This window comes from Struthio camelus, chromosome 1 (assembly GCF_040807025.1).
Source record: "Struthio camelus isolate bStrCam1 chromosome 1, bStrCam1.hap1, whole genome shotgun sequence".
Classification (NCBI taxonomy): Eukaryota; Metazoa; Chordata; class Aves; order Struthioniformes; family Struthionidae; genus Struthio; species Struthio camelus.
Genome location: NC_090942.1, coordinates 117552647 through 117578089, shown reverse-complemented (window position 1 = coordinate 117578089; position 25443 = coordinate 117552647). Strand labels below are relative to the sequence as shown.

General features: G+C 43.0%; 1 protein-coding gene and 1 long non-coding RNA gene across 8 annotated transcripts in view; one reads left to right on the top strand and one right to left on the bottom strand.

Moving 5' to 3' along the window:
* LOC138061427 (uncharacterized) overlaps positions 1-23779 on the bottom strand; it is a 108827-nt gene extending 85048 nt beyond the window's left edge. For 2 of the 4 annotated variants that reach the window (XR_011135168.1, XR_011135169.1), the window contains exon 1: positions 23602-23779. This is a non-coding gene — a long non-coding RNA (uncharacterized lncRNA). The remainder of the gene's footprint in view (positions 1-23601) is intronic. The other 2 variants (XR_011135170.1, XR_011135171.1) reach the window with 1 other exon arrangement.
* A 114-nt stretch (positions 23780-23893) lies between these two features.
* The window catches only part of APP (amyloid beta precursor protein), a 231062-nt gene continuing 229512 nt past the window's right edge, over positions 23894-25443 (top strand). For all 4 annotated transcript variants that reach the window (XM_068911547.1, XM_068911542.1, XM_068911533.1 and 1 more), the window contains exon 1: positions 23894-24162. In XM_068911547.1, coding sequence (XP_068767648.1) covers positions 24106-24162 — 57 coding nt within the window. In that variant the 5' untranslated portion in view covers positions 23894-24105. The remainder of the gene's footprint in view (positions 24163-25443) is intronic.

The following is a 25443-nucleotide window of genomic DNA, read 5'->3' as shown; positions in this document are numbered from 1 at the left end:
ACGCTGGTGAAGAGTGAACGTGGTGAAAGACCTGTGTTTTGTTAACCCAAATATGTTCTGACTTTGGGCCAAATCAAAATAGACTGCTTGGGGACATGGTGGTGGAGGGGTAGAAACAGGAAACTGAAGAACTAATTTCAAAAAGCTGAGGGAAATATTAGTGTTGCCTTTTTATCCAGTGGCTGAAACTTCTGAATGTTCCTAACCCTCTGTTTCTGGGTAATATGGAGTCAGGGATGCCATCTCGTGCAGTCTCGAAACTCAAAAGGGCAGCATATTTTGAATGAAACTGAATATACTTTGGAAGACTTTCCTCCCATAAGGTAAAGATCTGAAGATTTTAATTTTTATCTGAAATACATGTATGAAATTTTTTTAGTTTGACTGTGAGCAAAGAAGAGAGAGCGGAAAAAAAAGCTTGTGCGCATATGTTATGGACCAAATAGAAGAGAAAGATGTAACCAGAAAGCAATACAAAGCCTTAGATCCTCAGACCTTTTTAGTGTACAGTTTTACAATATCAGGCTCAGGATCTGCCTCTTCATGCCATTTGATGTGCCCAGTATATATATCCGAAAGGGATAGAGTAGGGATATGCAATTCTTTACAAGAATGACCTCATTAGGGCATCTATGAATGTTATGAGTTGGAGGAAATCTTGGCTGCCTGTAGCCATACTAGTTGCCCTCTGTATGACAACAGAAACGGGTGAAAAAGATGGTAATACACCAAGCAAATCCTAACACAAACACAGAGCTGTTATATTCAGGATCAGGTTAAAAGCTGCAAGAAAGCATTTTATGCTGAATTTTGTGAGTTTTTTTGCTAGAGATTTCAGAAAATATAGTCCCTCTCTTGCTGATTAAGTTCTGTGCCAAAGGAAATTAGATTTGGTTTGTTCTTTGCAAAATAAAAATACTGGCCAAGCATCCAACCACTAAAGATGGACACGGACCACGCACACAGGGCACCATGTATGTGAGAGACTCAATTTGGCTCTATTCTGGATATGTGAACGTTTTGAGAAGGCTTCTGTGTTGGCTTTCTTCGATCCTATGAAGACAAGGGTGCATCTTTAATTCTCAAATAGCAATTTTAAAAACTAAACAGCAAAATTATCGTAACAGTGAATAACATATTACCAATGTTCCAACAAAAACCTAAACACAACTTAGGAGTAAAATCCTGCCATGGCATTTAAATACCGAATAAAATGTTTCTTTTCAGCTATGAATGCTCACGATGATTTCAGCTGCTACCTGTTTCTGGGTATTGCACTCACTCTTTAACTGCACCTCTGTAACCTGAAGCTCCAGAAAGCAGATGGCAGTGGGGGAACATGCCCCGAGTCTATTTCTAAATATACGCACAAACACGTTCAGCCTGAACTACCTGAAAATATTCTTTCTTCCAATGAAACGCTAGGGGACAAAGGCTGCTTTTCATATGGATTTTTTTTTCCTTTGGGATCATTCTAACAGTTTGTTTTTAGCTTGCATATAAAAATCAATCTGTCCTTCATTCCAGTTGTTTAATTTCCCTATCACCTGTCACCAGGAAAATGGCAGATAGGAAATGACTGCGGAGTACTGGAAAGCAAAGGGCAAGGAAGACACTATCTTATCCAATACAACAATTCTTCCTCTCCTAACTCTGTGTGTTCTTGTGTGTGTAAGGACGGATGATTGGTCTGAAAGGCATACCAGAGGAAAGATAAATCAATAAAAGGTATGTCTGTTCTCACAAGTTTGAAATTAAACATTTATATAGCACTGACAGAGACTGGGTTTTCTCTTAATTTTTTTTTTTGCATTTTTCACTAAGTAAAAGTTAGTTTCGAGATTTTTTCAGCTTATTCCAAAAGTTATTTTCTTTTTAATCTCTTGAAGGCTCTGGCCTTGACTCTTAAAATTGACCAATGATTTTGCCTGGGGAAAGATTGTGGTGTGCCTTCAAGGCAAATGGTGAATTCCCATATTGTAAAGATCCGGACTCCTACTAGTGTCACTAGGCAGACAGCTTAAAAAAAAATCTCTTTTGAAAAGTTTTGTCCATTATTTTGTGATTTTTTTCTATTCTTATAGAAAGATCAATCTAGTCAACACGTACAGAACTTCATGCAGTTTAGACTTTGTTTATAATTGGAAGTACTTAATATAATGTAAATTGCAGTGACAATAGAGAAAACAGAAATGTAATATATAACGCCTAGGAATTTAAAGCTATAGAGGTAGTCTTTAGCAAAACACAAAGCTGAAGAAAAAACACAATCAATACAAAGTCAGAATTAGTTACTGCAAAAGAAGACATACAGCCTTGGAATGAGTTTCCTCTGACACCTGTCAAATGTCTATAAAACATTTTCATCAATGCAGTAATCTTTTTATATCATGTACTTTGTACTGAGTCTACATCTGATTAACTTAGTTAACTGTGTTCAGAAACTAAAAGTCTGAGGGGCTGCAGATGAGAAAAATACTATTTGGTAAGAGATGTCCTTTGAGTCAATCAATCAGCCTTGTTCCTTTGACCAAAAAAAAAAGAGCTCTAGACCAGTAAGAAACAAATGAATGTGTAAAAGCCAAAGGAACGGATGTTGTTGTAATTACAATTGATAAATCTGGTGAGAGATCAGTCCCACAAATCCATATCTGAGATTTTTGCCTCAGGTCTCAGCTATGGCTCAGCTCTACGTGACACAAGAATACAAAGGGAGAGGCAAACTTTAGGGAACTCTCCTGTGTGTCAGAATAAAATCCCTACAGCAGAGCAGATTAGGAAGGCAAGGGTATGAGGACGACACCACATTTCTCCATGAGAGCTCTGAGCAGTGCAGGAGAGTAATTGTACAATGTGTGTATCCGGTCAACAACGAATACCCTGAAGCTCACAAGGAATTCAGAGCTGAGGTTTGCTCTGAGCAATGAGGCCCCTCGCGTTGTGTCAGTTCTCTGTAACGATATGCAAAGGGGGAGCTGCCTTGTCTGGTCCTGGACAAGTGAGCCACAGGAGAAGCAGGAGCGCCCCAAGCCCAGGAGAAGTAGGGCACGGCGTTCCCTGACTACACTTGTTCTTGTAGCTTGATGTCTGTGTTGTGCTTCACTGCGCCACGTCAACTTTGCTTCTGCCGTTCTTGGCACAGGAGCATGTTATCTGCAAACCAGATGGGCAAGAGGGCACAAGAACTGAGAAGAGGACCTAGGGAAGAAAGTTATGCTTCAGAGAAGCTACTGAATATGCTAAGGAAGCACTCTAAATCCTAAAAAAAGGGATGTACAATGTAAACCGCCCTTGTCAAACATACAGCTTCAAGGGACAAAGTTGCTTTTGTTTTGTTCCTGTTTTACAGAAAATCTGGTATTCAGTATGCCCAGCTGAATTTAGGAGAAACTTGACTAACTTAGGGTTTTCTTTAAAAAAAAAGATTGAAATGTCACTTTCACTTTTGAGGGGAAATAGCTGAAGAAGGAAACCTGAAAAGGAGGATAGTCGCAGGTTATCTTAGCAAAGAAAAGCAGTGTCTTGGAGATAGCCTAGTCTTATTTTCAACAAAAGGTTCTTTAAATGTCTCACAGATGGGTAGCAGTACAGGTACTTCCTGTGAGGAGATCTTGGACAGCTCATCAGCTGATTTAATACAAAACAGCTGCAGCACTCATTGTCTTCTGTCTGTCCCAGTTGAAGATCAGGTTTCATGGCCTTGCTAGGTGGAGATATATACTTCTGCAGGAGAAAACTTCAGAGTTTTCCAAAGATGGCATACTTGAGCTCTGCCTATAGGGACCTTGTTGCTCCTCCTCTACTCTGTTTTAGCAGCAATTTCTTGTACTGAAGCAATGCTTTAGGTTTTGACAATGGAAGTTAAATCATAACAGCGTTAGGATGAAAAGGTTTGTTGATCAAAACAAATTTTCATTGAATATTAAAGGATGTATCCTTGAGGCATCCGGTTACACGTAAGAAAATAACATCCTGTAACTCAATTCCTTTGACTTTCAAATATGTATCCAGGTAAAAGGCATAGCCAAATGTACTTTCACTGGCTCTGCTGCTCTTAATGTTCTGACTGTAACACTGTATATGGGTTCTTTTAAAGACTGTATCTATCTTTCCTATTAAAATTCAGCCTTGGATTTGGATGCATACAGTTTGACATTCACTCTTACTTGCAATATAGAAAACAGCTGTGATAGCTGATCTAGTATAGTGTCTAAAGATAAACCAAATAGACAAGCGAGGAAGAGCGTAGAAGATGAAGGGTTAAGTGATGATGTGGGCAGAAACTGCGCTACATATTGTAGCTGTTGTAAATCGAGAAAACAACATAACTGCAAGGTGTTTTATGATTTGAAAAGTTATTCATTCTCTGCATAACACTACTGTTACTTACCTATGTAGGTGGTACTAAAATAAAGCCCAGACTTAACTGAACCTTAAATTTTATAGGTGCACATTTAATTAAATTGTATGTTTTATCTGTAGTAATAAAATGCGAGAGTCATCTAAGTTAATTCACCGTTCTGAGGTCTGAAACATCTCCAGCGTCTCCATTCAGGGATGTTTGGTATATGAGCCATAACATCCGTTGTGGGAAAGTGCTAATCTCTGAACCTTTTCATTTGCAGCTCGGTAACTATCCCGCTCATCATGCTGATGCTGTATTAAGCAAGTAAATAAAACTGCTTCCTTTTCTGGAATGACGTGAACCTACAAGAAGAAAAAAAAATTCTCCTAATCATCATAGAGCACTTGACTTTGCAAATTGTTTAATCTAAAAGCATCAACAAAGGATAGTACTGTAAAAATATATTCACGCTATGCTGAAGGACATGTAAGTGTTTCCTGTTTATGATGGAGGAAAGAGGATGCTTCTACGTAAGGCAACACTATGTGGAAAACCCTAATTTTAGCCATATACACTGTTCTTGCACTGTTTTGTTTCTAGCCTTTGTCAGTGAACAAAGTCTTTCCCATCTCCCCATTTTACAATAGGCTTGTAAGCACTTTATTTCAGGTATAATCCTGGAAAAGATTGGATTATAAGAGTCAGTATGTCCTACTATTACAGTTTGTCTACAGAAAAAGTGAACTTACTTCATGTGTACTTCTAGATTATGATTTTTGCAGACTGAATTTCCAAAAGTTTAGAGGGAATTCCGATGACCTGATCTGTCATTGCTTCCTTATTGTAGTGCAGTCACTTGTTCATTACTCTTCTTGTAAACTAAAAAGGATTCAACCCAGTTCCCGACTAAATCAGTGTGGAGCCTCCACTTCAGGGGGTTGTCTACCGAGATCGCCGCAGTTTGACAAACCTCTGCATTCAGCTCCGCAAGTACACTGCTGGTGTTGCTGTGTTTGAAAGGAAGAGGGTGGGAAGCTGTATGGAGTATCGTGGCTATGTCTACCCTGCAAATTTGAGAAGTTTGAGCTGGATGAACACCTGTCAGACTCCGTCTACTGTTCTACTGGCCATAGCTCAGACCCAGTGCATGACCTTACCTCGAAGAAGGGTTTAAAGCCAGAATATCCACCGGTGGGCGGAGTTATATTATAGAAGGCCATTACTATGCTTCATCCATAAGACAGCTGGAATGCACCAAGTACACTAAAGGGCTCAGTTTTAAGAATGCATTGGAGTCTGGCCTATTTTGGCTTGTATGTAGGTGAATTAGGACTTACAAGTCGATTCACATTGCTGTCAGTCCATTCTAGCAGATAACCCCATACGATGCAGTCATTGGGCTCTAACAATAGAAACTGTATGCAACTTTCAAGGTAGAATTTGATATGGTTGAAAGTTATTTGCCTCTGAGTTAGCCAAGCCTGTGTGGATAAGGAATGATCTGGACAAAACAGATCAACAAACATTTCTGGTGAAACTGGCCATGAGACCTCCTCGCTGCTCTTTAGCGTTCATGAAAACTCCAGCAGATTTTCATATCCACTTCCACTGTTGAGGTCCAAGCTGATTTATTAGGGACAGGTCAGCTGAAGCCAATTTATCTCCCTTTCTCTATAGAACTTGCTGTATTTTGTATATCCTCTGACTGAGATGAGAGAAAATGAGGGAAATTTTTGTTGTTTGCTATCCTATGATGAATTTTCCAACTATGATGGATTTGCAATGGATTCTCAGCACTCATGTAGCTGCTGAGTTCCCTAGAAGCCAATGAAGACAAAAAAAAATAAAAAAAAAGGCAGAAAAAAGTCACTGTCTGTACTTTGGAGATCATCCTTGGTTAGTAACAGTAATGATTTGCGTTCATCAGAGGGGAGAACAATTCTATCAGACACAAAAACAGTCTACTCTTCCTCTCTAAAAACAGTGCTTTGTAGGTGTGAAAGAATGTTGAAGATTCCTTGTTTTGGAAAGCTTGGGTAAGCATCTGTAGCTCATGCAGTTCCCTCAAGTATAAATATCTGTTGTCTAGGCTTTAGTGCATATGCAAAAATGTGTAACTCTCTATACTCTTGATTGTAATACATATCAATAGCTCATCATCACTGGTAACATTGCTGATTGATTATTTTTCTTTGGAGTAGTGGAAATGTAACTTGATAATTCTTTCCAAGATTATTGAGTTTGTGAATTCTTAGGTAAACAAAACCCTAAGCTAAATCTAAACAACTCTCTTTTATTAGCAAGTAATACTTTGCACAACCATTCTCAAGAGAAATGGTAATACATTGGTAACAGGAAATTATAAGTCATTTATTTTAAGGTTTGGTCTTTGACTGTAAATTCTCTTTTAACAAAGATGATATTCTCTCATCTACCTGTAATAGGGCCGTAGGTTTGAATTTGAGACTTCCAAGTGGGTGGAAACCTGGACGGACCCCTGGGCTCAGAGGGTGGTGACTGGCAGTACAAAATCCAGCTGGCAGCTGATTACTAGTGGCATGCCTCAGGAATCGATCCCAGACCTAAAACAGCTGATGCTAATAAAGATTAACAGCCTGGACAAAGAGACTATGTGTGTGCTCAACAAGGCTCTCCTAGCCTAAATTATTCTTTAATTGTTTTCATTTGGGGATTCACAAAACAGGTAGGCATGAACACAAGCAGCTGTAAGTCATGGTGAACATGCTACAGCTCTCCTTTCTTGGAAGAAGCACCTATTTCAGAAAAATGTTTGACAGAGTGGAAATGTAGATTCTATAACATGCTGCCTTCATGTCTGCAATAGTGAGAAGGAAGTTGTGTAGGACCAGGCTGGAAAATGTTGTCCAAAGTTGATGTTACTACTGCTGGCTGAGTTAGTTAGTATTCCTGGGACTGCTTTTTATGTGTAAAAGAATCAGTAACTGATGATATGCTGTGGAGGAAGCGTAGTTCTCTCCGAAATGGTAAAAGCAGATCTGACACAAAATAAAAGATGTTCCATTTTTTTCTTACTATCCAAGTTTCTCCACCTCACCTTTTCCTTCTCCTTGTCATCACCCTTCTAATTTTTATTATTGCTGTTTCTATATTTTCCCTATTCGTTTCTGCCTCCCATCTATTCTGTCTCCCTCATATACCTTTGCCCTCTGCAGTCCATGCCCCATCCTCATTTCTCAGCTTCTCTGCACTTTCAGTGTGCTCCTTTCTAACTTCTGTAATTCCTTTCCATCTTCCTTGGGTACCAAGGATCTAAACTATGCATCAAGAAAAAAAGCAAACATCCCATCATATTGTAGACTATATTGTCCTTGGCTACAGGCAATAAGGCAATACTTGAACACTCTCCTCTCCAATGTAAAAATGCCACTGCCCCAAAATACAAATCCATGCCTTCTGGTTCAGTTTTTCATGTTCATTTTCAGGTGCAACTCCTCCTATGGTAAGAGCGGGACACAGAACCCACAGAAGAGAACAGACAGTTCATCTTAAAACAATGAAAGGTTACCATATTTGTAAATCCTTATGACAGTGAAGTATAAATTTTATCGTTCCATATTTAGTCAGTCATTGTGTTATATTTCCAAAGGCACAGTACACAGCAAAGATAATCATCTCTTGTGTGATATCAGAGACAGATGCAATATTAAGCATGAACACTTAGCAACCACCAAAAGAAAACGACATCACAGGAAGCCTTGGTTTGCCACATCTGATGATGTCTAAGTCTTCTGCAAGCTAGCTAAGTAATGCATTGTTTTATTTCAGAGCACCACTTCTTCCTGTGAAAATTACTTCTGTTATTATTTATTTCCTTCCCTATTCCTATTTTAATGTGTGTGTGTGTGTGTGTTTATGTGTATATACATTTAAAAGAGCAAGACGTTAAGATCTGTTTTTTCCTTAAGCTTTGATTAATATTCTCAGCTGTTTTTTGGACTCATTTCTTCTTGCAGAGGTAGAAAATCAATAGTCACCTTCAAAAAGAATGCATGTCAGAACCTGACAGAGTAAAATGTATCCTGCCCATGCATATGTCTCCGATTCCACAAGCTTACTACTGCCCCTTTTAACTTTAAAAAAAGGAGAAAAAAAGTGTTTTGTGCGTTTTGTCTCTCTTTTTGTTGAGATTCCCACTCTGAATATAGGACTTTTGCTGTACTTTGAAGTCAGCAATTCATTAAGTGTACCATTCTGGTACTGGAACAACCTATAAAACATTCACGTCTCTGGAAGCATTTATCATGTAATGACAGGAACAACGAAATATGTCCATTTTCAGAATGCCATAAAAGATCAGCTTCCATTCCAACACGTAACCGCAGCACAAAGTTTTATGGTACAGATGGTGCTACCTCAAATAAGGCATTGCCAAATAGAAAAAGATCTATGAATTGACTGTATAAAGGACCTTCCACCTGCAACTTCTACTTACCAGGGAGGAGCTTCAGGGTTTCAACTGTACCTTACAAGTGGTGCTAATCATTCTGTAGGATCAGTTCAGCCATGCCGCTTAAGATTTATCTAAATGATTCCGTTAAATAGCTAAACTATATAACTTAAAACATTTATTTTTCAGTTTTGTTGCTTAGAGATAATTACTGACTTGTAAGCAGGTCTTGTTCTTCTCTGTGGGCTTATTCAAGTGCTTGAAGTTGTGGACTTCCTTAAATCCCTTCCTGAAACAAAACTCTGAGACGACATTCTCAGATTGGGTTGATTGGGTCATATTCCATTTCGCTGCACTCCTCCTCCTCCTCCTCCCAAAAATGACTAGATTTGCAGTCCAGCGTCTTAGCAAGCAGTCAAAAACATCTCCACAAATCTTCGAATGCCAATACAAATGCCAAGAGTGGCAAAATAAAGGTACTCTATAACATTTTAGATTGGCATTTTCACTTTTATTGACAAAAGTTTGCTCTTTTCATCAACCACATTTGTCCATTTTTATTTATGTAGTCTTTAGCATCAGAGAAAAATGTGATTTACAAAGTTAGATCTGACTAACTGAAGGGTGGGAGTATCTAGAAATCAGGATCGCTGTCCAGAACACTGATCTTAAAAGGTTTTTAGCTGTGAAATATTTTCATTCTGTTTGGCTTCCTTCTGTTTTCTGTTCCCTTCTATCATTTAGCTCAATGCAGCACTTGCCTTAGTGTGAACACAGTCTGCCCTAAAGAAAAAAAAATGATTGCTTTAAATCATAATATCTCAGTAACAGTAAGAGATAATATCTTCAGTTTGTTATGCCGGCAAAAATGTCTGCACTGACAAGACTGCCAAGACTCGTAAAACTCTTTTGCGTCACTACCAATTTATTGGCATGAATCTATCATATCTTACTTTGATGTTTACTGGTTTTGACTCCAGCTCACGCCAATATTAACTTCCTTTGATTTTTAACTCTCTACTGTGTGTTTGGATATCTTTTGGTAGTGGATATTTTGGGGTTAGCACATTTGTTTGTTTGTTTGTTTTTTGGAATTGATGTAGGAGATTGTCTTTAAATTTCATGTTCTGAGAAGCGGAGGGTCTGTCAGATTGTGCTGTAGATCTAGCTATGGAGAAGTTTCCAGCTTGCTCACAACTTACTGAACGTTATAGGAGACATTAGGAAAGTTCACCCAGCAAAAGACTGGAAAACACTCCACGATCTGGCCAGAAAAGACATGCATAGATAAACAATTTGATTTGTGATGGAGATGAAGAGGTTTACACAGTACGGCTACCTAGACAACAATGGTCAGTAAACATGTCCACTTGTAGCAAGTCCAATGGCACAGATGGGAGGAAACGATCAATCCCCTAGTGAAACATGCCTTTCTGTTCTACTCTGCTGGGCTCATAGAATCACAGAATCACAGAATCGTTTAGGTTGGAAGGGACCTCTGGAGATCATCTCGTCCAACCTCCTTGCTCAAGCAGGGTCCTCTAGAGCAGATTGCCCAGGATCACATCCAGGCGGGTTTTGAATATCTCCAGCGAAGGAGACTCCACTACCTCTCTGGGCAACCTGTTCCAATGCTCTGTCACCCTCACAGTGAAGAAGTTTGTCCTCAGGTTCAGGTGGAACTTCCTGTGGTTCAGTTTCTGCCCGTTGCCTCTTGTCCTGTTGCTGGGCACCACGGAGAAGAGGCTGGCCTCATCCTCTTGACACTCCCCCTTCAGATACTTGTACACGTTGATGAGATCGCCTCTCAGTCTTCTCTTCTCCAGGCTGAACAGGCCCAGCTCTTGCAGTCTTTCTTCATAGGAGAGGTGCTCCAGCCCTCTAATCATCTTGGTAGCCCTCCGCTGGACTCTCTCCAGGAGCGCCATGTCTCTCTTGTACTGGGGAGCCCAGAACTGGACACAGTACTCCAGGTGAGGCCTCCCCAGGGCTGAGTAGAGGGGCAGGATCACCTCCCTCGACCTGCTGGCAACACTCTGCCTAATGCACCCAATGCACTCATATACCATCTTTCTTCGGAGAAGTGACAAATACAAAAAGTGATTCTTCTCTCTGCAGGTAGCAAACTGTACAGGCACTGTTGTGCTTTTGGGCATGGTGTGGGTGTGGGTACGTGTGTGTGTACGTATTACTGCGTGCTTTAAAGTAATGAAGACAGGTCAAAGAAATTCCCCTAGCACTTGGAATTAAAAATGGTAGATCTTATGAGTACCTGAGGAATCTCCACTCATGATTTCAGAGCAGCCCAAGAGAGCTCAGTCTCCTGCCTCCACAAAGTGATGCTCTTCTGGCAGAATGCTCCTGGGAACAAAGCCGAATTGTCAACCAGAGACTTCAACTTCAACCCCAGGAAGCACTGGGGTAATTTTTGAGATATGTTGGGTTGCGGGAGAAGTTCTAGAACTAAAATATTCTAGGGCAAGTCAGAATGGCTAAAACCTCTGTCAATATTCATGTTTCACACTTATACTTTCTTTTGCTTCTTCTCATTGGTGTTACCTGCTGCTTCCAGTAAAGCATTCGGTGTGAGGTTTTCCATACATTGAGGATAGATGTCAGTTATTACTACCAACCTAAAAGTATTACCGGTTCCTAAAGATCACAGCATCTGAAAAAAGGAAAATCAGAACATGCCCAAATCTATTCTGCTCTGCAGATCTTGATTCTACAATGAGCTTCACTAAATTTTCTGAGACCACAAACGCAACCCAATGTGCTCAAAACCTGGGATGATCAAGCTCTGAGTACTATGGAAAGACAAGCTTATCTTGAGTAGAAGTTCCTCTTTTCTTGACTTCCTAATCTCTTACAATCAAAAAGATCCATTCAAAGGAAAGAAATAAAATGTAGCATTGGAAGCACCATCTCAGTCAGCAAATCAATAAAGCACATAGTTAAATTCCATTGGCTTAAAACTGAACTGAGTAGTAACAAAGTACACCAAAGATTTCAACCCTCTGACCAGAAAAACACTTAAAACACAGTAGACTAACGAGTATGAATCGACTTGTATTTAAAAACATGTTTGAATACTCACGAAGTCAGTGATCAGAGGGTAAAACCAACCCCAAATAAAATCAGAAAATGTTTTATCAAAATTGGGCCAGGAATTTGCATTCCATATATAAACACAGACAATAATAATGTTCTGAATAGGTAATTCTGACTTGCAACAACTAACAAATTCCTGCAAAAGCCAAAGGGAAATAATGATTACTGTCCTACTAGAGATGGAGTAGAGACCCAGGCTGATCTCCCATGCCTTGAATGTCACTGAGTTGCTTTGACTTTTCCCCTCCACCATTGAGATCTGATGAAAACTTAAGGATAAACTTAAGTCTCCTGGCTTCTGTCTCTCACTAGAGAAAGAAAAACCAACAGGTACCCTCTATGGCAAAACAAAAGCACTCCTTAAGCGTTAAGGAGTTAGAAAGTTATGACTTTGAAAAAAGTAAAAGAAAAAGATAAATAGAAAAGCTGTTATTTCCTCTATTGCCCAGTACATTTTAAGCTTAAGGACTGAAAAACAGGAGATGGTCTATGACTGTACTTGGCTTTAGTCATTTAGGTGTTACTGAGAAGGTTTGCTAGGGCAATCTTGCTTTGACTTTGGAGTCTTTATTCTACCTACTGTTTTGCCTGCCCAGAATTAGAAAGCAAGAGAAATAAGCACTGGCTGCCCAACCCTGCTCCCTAGACAAGGCGGAACTAAAGAATCATCTCCCTAAGACAAGTTTTTCTCTTACTACTTCCTGAGAGTAATGTTGAGCATGCATCCCTTCCCTTTCCCCACCGCTGCTCGGCAGTGAGCCATCAAGACCTTAAATTTGCCACCAGTAAGGTTTCCGCCAACTTACATCAGATGGGCATTTAGCCCACTACATCTGTTGCCCACAGTTTGTATACAACAGAGTAAGAACCCTCGTTGGCCTTTCAATCAGTTAAGCCTGCTGAAAGTACAGGGAGGTCAGAAAGAGCTAAGGAAACAACTTGGGGACCAAATTTTAGGAGACCTAAAGCACTAAAGGGTGGTTCTTCTCTCTTACTGTGAAGCTTGCTAGCCTCTGCAATAGTCAGGCTTTGAGCCAACAGAGCTCGTGTAGCTGTTTAACTTCAAGCACACAAGCAGTCTGATTGAAGTCAGCAGGATTACTCATATGTCAAATATTGACTACATTAAATGTTTTGCTGGCTTAGACCCAGTAGATGTTTATCAGGAACGGCTATTCCTTTAAAGAAAGCAACTGTGTTCAACAGTAAAAGAAAGGGGCTACTATGGGAAAATAGGAAGAGGAAATCCATCTGAATGTAGAAAAGGGTGGGTGGGAATACCTTTGTTGATTAAAAAACAAATCTTTAAATCTCTTAGGGTGTCCGACTACCCCAAGGCTTGCTTATAGACAATTCTATTAGAGTCCTCATTTGTCCGCTGAAAAGCATGAAATGCCATTACCAGAGAGTCAGTGGTGTCTAATGGCCTCAGAAATGCTGTGGCTGTGTCACCTGGGGCAGTGGAGCTGTCTTCCATCCATTCTTACCATAAATGACAGTAAAACATGGCAAAGTGTGTCTGGGTATTTCTTGTGTTTTAGTTTTCTAGTATGGTAACCCATATTTGACTTTTAACTTTTATAATGAAAAGTTTGATCTTTTCAGCTCCTATTTCTATGAACAGTCCCCTGTTCATCTAAGTAAGTATACAGATGGAAGGCTGTTTTCAGAAATGATCAGTATTGGCTTATATGTACTTCTGTGGAAGTCAGCAGGAAAATTCCTACTGATTTTCACTTGGGAGTCGAACCATGTCAACACTGAATGGTTTTGAAAAGCACAACTTAAGTGTCACTTTGACTAAGGGCTGCCCAGGTATAATCCTGAAGAAATGAAGCCAAAATATTTAACTGAGTGTGACACAATATTCTCAGTTCACAATTTTCTCCTTAACACGGATGCCTTGTCTGCACAGGCAGAGACATACCATAGAATAAGTCAAGTACTTCCTACAGATATTGCTGCTTTATTCAAGCATGTTATGTGGCTCACAGTGTTTATCTGAAATAGGTATTTGAAACATACCAGCTATTTGTATCCTTGCTGCTTTACCTACTTCCTTTCCTTGTTCCTTTTTTGTTTTTAATAGATGGAATTTTAGGAATAAAGCAATTTAGGTAACTTGTAGTTGCGCGTGAGCAGTATACCATCAACATCTTACTAAAGACAGTAGATGAGGCAGTTCTGCAAGAGCAGGAAAAAAAACTGAGCTTATTCATGAGAATGCCCATTTATACATATATATGAATATTCAAATATTCATATATAGATATAAATATTTTGGTAATTTCAGCACACTGACTTTTAATGCTTCTTTCCTGCTAGATTCAGGATGTTTTCTGAAGAATGAGGCTGTGGTCCCCTGGTAATATAAGCCTACCTAGTTTGGGATGACAGCAAAATCCAACCTTACCAAAAAATATGTGCATCTTTCAGCTGAATTGGCTTCTGCGCTACATTATAACCTAAGTACTGGTGCTGGAGTAAGGTATAAGATGGGAAAGCCTGGCTGAAGGCAAGGGTATGGGCATGTAATAAAAATGATCAATGTCCTACCTTTATTAAACATTTTTCACACGATTAAGTGATCAGTGGTGGGTTCAGTCAGTTTTGTATGTTGCTAACGTTGTTGCAATGTTAACATATTGTTTCTGCTCTGCCACATAATTAATGAGGATCAGGGCTGTCTTTCCGTTCTAGGTGAAAAATTGTATCAATAACTACCTTTTAACAGACATATCACTAAAAAAAACACTACATAGAAGGGTACAATTTTCTTTCTCTATATATATTTATATAAATGTATATGATACATATTTCTTTTCATTATGGATATAAATCATATCTGGCTATAGACATAATGTTTAAGTGCAAGGTGGAAGGGGAAGGAATACATATATCCACAGAAAGATAGCGAGAAGTGCACTACATTTGGTATAAAAAGTATAAGAAACTAAATGAAACAACTCAGAAATTGGACCCAGCAATGTTAGATTTATCTGCTTAATTTCCTGCAATACTTTTTTATTTGAGACTTTGGAAACTGAATATCACCAGTTACGTATGTTTATTGTTTTCAATATATTTAGGTTTATAGCTATGGCATAGTAGATACACTATACGATTATTATGACAGAAATATTTGCCCATTCTGTTTTGAGATGCTGTTATTTCCAGTATAACTTTTCATTAATTTTCTCTACCTTAAGAATTTCTCCTTCTCTCCCCGAAAACTGAATTTGCATCAGGTTTCCTGAATGTATTATGTGCAAAATTCAGAGCAAATGAGTGAGACATATTTGCCACTTCAGCTCTCCCATACAACACCCCTACCACTTTTTCCAACATGCGGCTGGTGGTTCTGTTTTTTTAACTTGGAAAACAACTCTGGCTCCATTTGGAGTAATGAATGTGCAAGGAAAATGTGTCAGGTGATATGTTCAGAATAACCTCAGTCATTTCAGAGTCAAACCTTATATGTTCAAAAGTGACTTCAAATGAAATTAAGCCAGCTTCAGATGAATCACTTTTGAAAATCGACCAAGCAAGCTTTAACTGGATATTAGTTTTTACAGTTCTATCGGATTTAGTCCATGATTATGTAGTGCAGTAGCTCACAACAAGCTGAACTGAGAGTTAGTTCCCAGGGAGGTCTTTCTTTTGCGTACAAAGATAAGCTTTCATATGCAGGTGTCAGAATCTGCTCCCTACTCCTCTGTGATGTTTTGAAAAAATACATGGTCCTGCAAATGCCTAACATGACTCTGATTCTCCTCTTAACTCTGCATATTTCCATGCTGTTGTAAGAGCCGCCGTATCACTTTTAGTGCTTCACTAGCAGCTCATTAAAAAATGTAAAGAATAATATCAGCTTCTCTGCTATGATGAGTATTCTGAAGCTCACACCTCCACAAGCACTTGAATAAACCATCCCTGTGGGTTTCGCACGAACCCAACCTCAGCCCAGGGCAGAGTAGGGAGCAGCTCTGCAGCCTTCCTGCTCTTCTGAGCGCCAAGGTGGAAGGTGAAGCCCTCTGCAGTCACTGGATATGTGGGTACGGCACTGATCTACCTCACTTTAGCTTGCCGGCATGCTAAGTCTAGTTCTATAATGCCTTTTTCAAGGGAACCAACAGCATCTGGTCAAGTGGGTGCCTCTCGCAACTCCTGCTGGGGGGGAAGCATAGCTCACCTACTCTCCCACTCTCAATATGCTTTTGTGTCTCTGCTCTAAATTGGGGAGAGATATGTCCATTTTTTGTGAAGGAACAAGGCAGATGTATGCCAGATCAACTTGAACCAATGTTTTAAATTCCTTTTTCTAAAAGAAATTGCAGATTACAGAACACACAAGATTTGAGGAGGGTGCTGTTCTTGTATACAGAACAATCTGTAGTTCTTCATTGCAAATCCCTCCTCGCTCCCCTCTTCTTTAACACAAAGCTGTCCAGTACAAAATTCCTGCAGGCATTGATTCATGCGCTTGTGATCAAACTTTCCCACTTCTAATACTGGGAGCATTTATAAAAAATGGACGTGTCATGTCTGTTCCTCTGCTGTTGTGCAGCTGCCTTGTTATGCTCCTGGACTCTCATCAGTGATTTCAGACTTACTGTGAGACTCTACCTAAAGGAATCTCCAGGAAGAATTAATTTATACTTTGATGATCACCTAATCTGCATAGCTGCAACGGGTACTATGCTTTGTGATAACAGTCAGGGACAGCAAAATCCTGATAGCTAGTCTACAGGCCTTTTCAAGGTAACCGGAGATGATACCTGCCTTTCCCCCAGAACAATATCAGCTGTCTCATCAAGCAATCCGATCAGTACCGTTTCCCATGTGTGCATATCAGCCTGGACTTGTTATTTTGAGCATCAGATAACACGAGAAAAAGCCTCTTGTTCCATAATTTCACAAAAAGTTCTGAAGAGGACCCCGCAGCTGATTTGTAAAATATGAATTACAGCTATGTGAAGGGTTCTAACAGGACTCAGCAAAGGGCATAATATTCTAAGGCTTTATACTCCTCCACCTTCTCACATTTTATTCTACAAAATAAATGTACTTCTAGATGATAAGCACAGGAGACCATAGCAATCTCTGCAGCATCTGAAAATATAGAGTGCCACCAAGAAGCTGCACCTCTAATTTAAAATGTTTCCTTTATTTTCAGGTCTATTATTTGGCTAGAATTGTAGATCTTGAGGGAAGAACCACCAGATTTTGGTAATGAGAACAGAGGGAGACTTTTTTTCTTTCCACGCTGTTTTCCCTTTAATAACAACCTCTCCGATACGGGCACTGCACAGCCAGTTCCATGACACTCTTTCACAGCCTCCTAATATGGATTTACACACGGAGAGTTACAGGTCCCCTCTTCAGCCCCTGCCTCCCACTCCTCTGGTTCAGCCCTGGCACCACAAACGCTGCTGCAGCATGGCACTGGGAATGCAAATGCGCCCGTGTTGTCGGGGGCAATGGGAATTATCTCCGTGAAAACCTCTATCCCTTAAAGAGAAAGGGTCTGAGGCTACAGCACAGCCACCAGCATTTACACCTCCTATTTCTCTCTCCAGCTAGACCTGCAGGTTTTCAGGAGCTGCTTGTAGTCTTTTAAATGGCTGTACAGGGAGGGAAGACACGGAAACCTGTGCAACCCACAAACCCAGTTACTGTTGAAATCTTTCCACTTGTGTAAGGATTTCTTGGATTGGCTGCTTTTTGTCCGTGTTTGAGGTGCAAGCTTATGACTTGAAAGACTCCCTTGTTGCTTGCCGCATATTGGTAGAGCTGTGTTGCAACTGAATTTGTCATTTCATAATGTAAAGGCATTGGACTCCACTTCCTGTGAACAGTCTCTGTTGACTGTTTTCATATTTTCACAGCCTTCAGAAAAGCTACTTTATTTTTTTCTCCAGGGATAGTTGGGAAGTGCTAAATTATGTGGTGAGTTACACTTTTCTATAAGCAACTTGAGGAATGAGGATGCTTTTCTTAAAGTTTCCTGACAAACAGCTGTTCTGTGTCAAGTGGGGCCTGCTACCGTTCTTGAACTGATTGTTTTTATTTTCACTATTACAGACTGTAGCTGGGACTTTCAAAAATTGAGCTGAGCACTGTATTTCTGTCAACAGGTGGTAGGCTGTGTCTTTGCATATTCCAGCCTGCTATGTTTGAGCGCTTACCAGGTATTTTAGGATCTGACACACTACGCTGAAAGAATCAAAATAACAACATAATTTTTTCATTCTGTCCAAATTGTTCAGCTAACTGAACTCAGAATCTAAAATATTTTTAATGTCAATATATATGCATCCATACACCATCTGTTAAATTTCCTATTTCCATCTTTTATTTCAGTTCCAAGACAGCGCTGAAACAAAGGACCAACTTCACATGGGAAGCTCTTTGTGCCAAATTAGAGCCCTCATTTTTCCCTTAGGCTCCATTCAGATGTACATAGAAGGCTTGTATGGTAGAAATAGAAGCCAATACAAAAGCATCAAGATTTCTGTTTAATAACTTCATTAAATCCAAGTACAGTTGGCTGATATATTAGCAGCACCCTTGTCTCATGTACAAAGTCTGTAAGGGAAGTAGGGCATATAGCACGTGTTCAATCTCATACCGGGGAAGAGGGGTTAACGTGAGCCTGAAAGCTGAGAGGAGGTCTTCATAGCATGCTGGACCGACGTCGGACAACAAGAGTGCTCTGGGCAAAGCTACTGAAGAAGAGCTAGATGATCTGACACGGACAAAGCTCTGAAGAGAACTACGACTACGGAGAGAGAGGCAAAGCACTAGGAAAACATAAGACAGGATTTAAAAAAAAAAAGTGAATCTCAGAGAGAAAAATTACTTCATGGTTTTTTAATATTCGCTGAGAAAGCTTACTAATCCACTCAGAGATTGAGAGAAATTAAAGACATCCTGTTGGTTGCATCTATTTTTTGTTAAATATTAACGATTTGGGACATTCACACCACAAACTGCAATGTTGTTTTATCTGGGAGACAACAAGCTGCTGAAAAGAGGCCAAAAGGACAGTAAGTATCTCATCTGGTGGCCTTCAAAACATGGAAAAAAGCACATCACAACTTTTAGTTGCAGAGATGCAAACAGCTAAATGTCATTTGCATAGTTGCTCTAGAGTTCCTGTGGGGTTAGATGCTCTCAGGGGGTTGCTTTAATCATCGAGAAATGCTTATTGTTCTCTAGATAATGGCAAATATGACTTGCCTGACAAGAAATTTGCCTGTTATACTCTATGGTGACTTGTAACATCTATGTATTTTTGTTCGCTAGGAGATGCATGCTCGTATTCAGAGTTGTTTGCCTATAGGATGGTGAAGAAACAGAACACCAGAAAAGCCCGCACCTGCAGTACTTTACTGGTAAACTGACCACACAAGGCATGAGGCCAAAAATAACTAGGAAGATTCCCTGCATGCAGTGAAAAAAATGGAATGAATCTTAAAATCCAGATTCTGCTAGATTGCCTTGTGTAATAATTGGGTAAACAAAATCACAGATACAGAAGCAAATGAAGAAGCGGCCATTCTGAACATCTCTTCTCTATCTGAGGAGCACAGCAAAAAGCAATAGCCTCCGCCAACATCGGGCTGCTGGGAGAAGCCATAATAATACTATATATTTGTTTGGTACAAAGTGGTGTCCATATACATTCACGTCCCAATCAGCGGCGCAATTACTGTTGTTCACCTCTCCGTTTCATTTCCTTGGCTGAGCGATCCTGGGATTTTGGACTGTGACTTCACTATTCACTCGGCTCCTTCATTGGTATTGTGTAGACATCATCAGCTCTTAATACTTCTGTGCTATGCAGAACAAATAATTTATATCTGAGTAGGTCGCTATGGCTACTGGCTACCTAACTGTGTACTGTATCTGTAAGCGCGAAAACCTGAAGGTGCTTTGCAGAATTCAGACGAAGATAAACCGTATACTATTTGAAATCATAGCTGCATGTATTGTTAATGCTAACAGCACATGCTTGCGCAGGGTTGATTAGGTACAATCTCTCTCTTCCTGTTTTGGATTAATTTTTAGAGACTCTCTTTCTCAGGGTTGCCAGCTGACTCTAAAAGAATGACTGTCTCTAGAGCACACTTTACATGCCAGTGAGCAGATTAATTATACCTGCAAACAGTTTAAGGTGTAGCATAAAGCCTAAAGGTTTGCCATTAAAATTAATTCTGTGCTATTAGGAAATCCAAATTCCTGCTGGAGCTGTTTGAAGTAAATCTCGTGATTTATGCTGAAGTATTTTTGGAGGAGTACAGAAAAATTCCTAAACTGGGACTAAAGCAGAAGGGTGCCAATTAAATGGGATTCAGGTCCTTAACTTCCAGAGGTTCATTCAGAAACACTAGCCGTAGTGCTTTGTAGCAGACTGTTCTCTACATGAATCACACAGGCAGGGAAACAATATTATCCCCAGTAAAGAAAAAGATGAACCCTGAAGTGAAGTGGCTCCAGAATGAGACAGTGAGTCAGCATTAGAGTCTGGACCGAAACTCAAGCCTGCCAGCTCAAGCCCTCTCCTCAGAGCAAGAACAAATGAAGTAGCCAGCTCAGTGAAAGTAGTGGCTGCAGCATACTGAAAGGAATTTAACTGAGAAGTCATCTCTAACATGAATAAAATACAGCTGAGAACTGGACTAATAACTGCTTTGTCATTGTGGAGGAAATAAATCTCCACGACCAAAAATTCAGTGGACATCGGCAAACTGTACGCATTCTGCAAAAATACTTGCGCATATCAGGAGACATTTGGCAATGCTGTAATTGCATCCCTGCCACAAGCTGCCTCTTCTGCCTGTGGAACTCGTGTGTGAGCCCTCCCGTTACAGCTCTCTGCGGTGAGATCCATGGGAGCATCAAGGGAAAGTTTACTGCTATAAAATAATCAAAGAATATTCTAGTGGTTGCGATGCTGTTTTTGCTCCCCTCAGCAAACACCTGTTTTCACTTAGCTATTATTTTGGGAGGAAAATTGGGGGATTTTGAAATTTCCCTCTCTCCCCTCTAGCAATAATCTGACCTTTTTAATGACAAAACGAGTCAAAACTCAGAATTCTGACCATACATCTGACCCAAAAACGTGCTGCTTTTTGAAGTGTGGCAGTGAACGTAGGTAGAGTGAAATATCTGTTTACTTATTTATCACTGAATTTCACTGTTACGAAGCAGACTTGAAGTGTTTTGTTGTCCACTGCGGAATAATATCAGCATTTATAGATAAAATCCCCTTGCTTCCTGAGTCTTCGAGAAAAAATTGTATAGCTGAAGAATTTTTCCATATACAATAATATATTAAAATGAAAGTGCTGCAAAATTAATTATTAGACATCATTTGCACGCAAAGATACACATGCAGAACAAAAAAGTAGCCAAACAAAACCCGACACGCATGCTTGGATATCACTTTGCAAGTGATCTCATTAAGACTGAAGCTCAGCAATTAAAGAAAAAAAAAACATTTTAATAGAGTTTGCAATTATTTACTCAAAGCACTTTACTAGATTCTAAGGTAATCCCTGTCACTTTGTGATTTATCCTGTATTGCTTTTTTGGGAAGATTATTTTCATGGGCATAGTTGGAGCACTACCAAGACCACCACCACCTCACAACATGAGGGATAGTTTCCAAGGTTAGGTAAGACTGAATTTTATACTAAAGTAGAGAAGGCAAGGAAAAGAGTATATTTGACCTTCTAGAAAGATCCTAAAGGAGAACACAGAGGGGAAAATAGGACACAATGCTTTTTTCTACCAACAGGTCATCTTCAGGTTTTGTAGACCTTACAAAGAACTTTTGAAAGAGACTTTAGCTATTTAGACCCATTCTACGTGACTAACTTGACACAGTCCTAACAAATAGTATCACTGGTTTTGATGAATGGACTGGCTGCAAATGGTCTTCCTGTACTCTTGACCTTTCCCCATGAAAAACTTTTTCACCTGAGCCTTCCCTCACCTCCCTCAAGGGGGTTCAATCCCATGGGATTGTCCCACTCCTAGTGCTGGGCAAAAGGGGCCTCCCACCTGCCCACCATGAGGATGGAGCGGGCTTAGCTGATCCAGAGAAGCAGCAGCTTGATTTTTTGAAAGTATAGTTTGATTCTAGCAGCCGGAAGAAGTGTTTACAAAGAACTCCCAAGCCAACTTATAATAAAAGGGCTATATGAATCTATTTTGGTTTTCTATCCATCTGGAAGCCTTTTTTTTTTTTCCCAGAACTTGCAAAAAGCTTCCTTCTGATTGCCTCCATTGTTTCTGGAAAGAATTGTTCTTGAATGATCTCCATCAGCTTTATCAGGATGTCGCTTATTCGCAGCCATTGCACTGCCTTTCCAATGGTTTTTAGAAGCCAACTGGTTACAAGCATTTGCACATATGCAGAAATACTGCATGTTGTCATGTCGGGGGGGAGGGAGCGACCTCATCCGCCCATCAGCAATCTCTCAAATTCAGCTAGCGTGACCCAAGCAATTCCCCAAAGCCTTCATACATTGTCAGTTCATTTGTTTGTACGAGAAGATTCATATTTTGCATGACCATATTTGCATGGTCATCTAAATCTAGAGTCTGACTGTTGCAGGGAGGGAATGCTGTGTTACCAGGGTATTTTATTGCACATTACAACCTGCCTAATACAGCAGTCCAGTTTGCCATCCCTCTGGTAAACATCCCTCTGTATCTGGATGCAGCTTTGACCAAGAGTCTTGGTGAATGTCAGTTTTGACTTAAAAAGAACATGAGCTTAAGTGCAGCAGTAAGGACAACGTAGCCCAGGCTTCTGTTACCATACTGCTTACTGGGGGGACTTTCATCATCTGTCCCTTAACTGACCTGGCTGTAGCTCCCCTTTCTGCGCTGGGTCTGTTTGTTGCAGTCTTTGAAGCCTCGATCAGAGCCGAGAAGCAGCTATGGAGTCAGCATTTCAGACGCGAACATGTCAGGTTGTGTCAAGCTGAATTTCGATTAAGATAGCAGCTGTCTCAACTTTGACGAGTTCCAACGTGCAACTTTGCTAATAGTCACCCACTCTTAGCTTTCCTTACAGGTTTATTTTACTAATTGTTATACTGCTATTGAGAAAGTAAGCCACAAAATAAGTCAGCTTTGGCCTCCTGACTACAAGGTATTTGAAAAAGCCCTAAATTTTCATTTGGTTTCTTCTTCATTCAACTGTTAATAGCCTCCGACCTGTCAATGTTCCTGTGTGCCTTCTTTATTTATAGTGCTTCCACAGATTTTGTACCCGTTCTTGCAATTAACGGCAAACAAAGGAATTCCTCAGGGATCACAGCTATCTCTCCAGGTGAATCAACAGAAGACTAGGCCTCAGGTGTGTGCACAGGTGTTTGCAGGTGTGGCTCCTGGGTATGCAGGTTATGCCTATTTATCATAGCTATATGGACAATAATAGAAGATCCCAGTTTGGGAAACAAGCTCAGTGGAGAAAGAGCCAGAAAAGCCAGCGTTTGCCAGCTGTTAAACAGCCTGTGTACTGCAAACATGTTTTTTTGGTGAACGCTCTGCCACGATTTTGGCATCTCTGTACACAAACCTGTAAAAGGGCGATGGTGCCTCGGCGAGGCCCCAAGGCACCTGTGCGTGTAGGGCTGCCCGCAGCAGCGGGGCAGAGCGCAAAGACGCCTTCTGAGGCAGCAAAGAAATAACTCACCGGTGATGCCAGAGAGCCCGGAAAGCTGTCGTTGCTACAGCACACGAAGAGCCCCGTTTCTCCGGTCAGCGCCGGCGCCCAGGATCCTGCCCGGCCGCGGGGCCCGAGGACAGGCGCAGCCCGGACCTGCGAGGAGCCGCCGCCGCCCTCACCCGGCTGGAGCCTCGCTGCCGCCCCCGGCCCGGCCCGGCCCAGCCCCGCGGGGCGGCGGGGGCGCTGCGGGCCGCGGCTGCACTGCACCGCCCCGCCGCCGCCGCCAGGGGTCGCCGCGGTGCCCGCCGCGCCGCGCCGCGCCGCCCGCTCGGGGGCGGGCCGGGCCGGGCCATCAGCTGACCGGCCCCGCCGCGGCGCTCGGCTGCTGCCGCCGCAGCTCAGTCGCTTTCCCCGGCAGCAGCAGCGGAGGAGGAGGAGGCGGCGGCGGCGCGGATTTACAGCCGGACCCCCCCGCCCCGCCGCCCCACCCGCAGCTCGCCGGCCGGCCGGCCCCCCTCCCCCGCCGCCGCGATGCTGCCCCACTTAGCCCTCCTGCTGCTGGCCTCCGGCGCCGCCCGGGCCCTCGAGGTAAGCGGGGCCGGGGGGCAGGAGAGGTTCACCGCCGTCCTCCTCCGCTTCCCCGAGGCTTTGTCTGCCCGGAGCCGCCCCTGCGGCTTGGGCTGGGCCGCGGCGGGGCGGCCGAGGGTCCCTCTGCGCCCGTGGTGCCGGGGGGGGGGGGGTCGGGCGGTGCCGGCCCGGGCTCTCCTCTCCCCCCGCCGCGGAACAATAGGGCCGCTCCCGCCGAGGAGGAAGCGGGCTGGGAGACGCCGTGCCCGCCGGGGCGGGCTCGCCTCGCCGCGGCCACGCGTGTCCGCGGCGGGAGCCGTCCGCGCCGCCGGGGCCGGCGCGCCTCCCACGCCCGCCGCGCCGCTTTTAGGCGTTTCGGCTGCCGCTCGTCGCCGCCCCTTCGCTTCCCCGTTAACTTTGGCCGCCGCCGGCGGTGCCGTCTGGCGGGGGGGGGGGGGGGGGCACCGGGCAGGGCAGGGCAGAGCGCAGTTCCCGGGGGCACCGGCTGCGCGGGGGGGTTTCCCTGCCGGGAGCGGGCTGCGGAAGGGAAACTTGGCAGTGTGGGAGGGGAGGGGGTGCTGCGGGCGGTGCCTCCCCGTGGGGGGGGGGCGGTGCGGAGCCCGCTGCGGGCGGCGGTGTGGGCCGGGGGCGCCGCCTCGGCGGGGCCCCACGGGGCGGGAGGGAGGAGCGGGGAAGGGCTGAGGCGGGCGCCTCCCCCCTCCACGCACAGGTGTGGCGGGCGGCTTCCCCCGCGGGGCGGTGCAGCGGCGCTGCGGGGGGGAAAGGCGGATCCCTCCTCCCTCCCCCCCCCCCCCAAAACCCGCCTCCACACCCGGGCGGTGTATGTGTGCGTGCGCCGTGCCCCGGTGCGGGCCGGGCTCCCCCGCGGCGGGGTGGGCTGGGGTCGAGCGGCGCGGCGGCCAGAGAAGATGGCGCCTCTGCAGTGCAGCAGAGAGGCGCCGTAGTGCGAGCTGCGGCCGGGGGAGCCGCCGCCGCTAGGTGTGCGGCCGCCCCCGCCTGCCGTCCCGCTCGCCGCCGTTAACGGCCGTCCCGCTGCGGGCGCGGCGTGGGCCGGGGCCTGCCCCCGGTGGGTGGGTTTGGGGCCGCCGGAGGAAGCCGGTGGGGTTTATTGCTGCCTGCCGTGGTTATCGGGAAAGCCGCGGTGCGGGAGGGCGAGCGAGGCGGGGCGCCTGCGCTGCCCGCAGGAGCGTGGTGCGGGAGGGCGAGCTGCCTGCCGCGCTCCTCCTGCCGGCCCGGAGAGCTCCGCGGCTCTCCTCGGTAATAACAACACCCCTCCTCGCA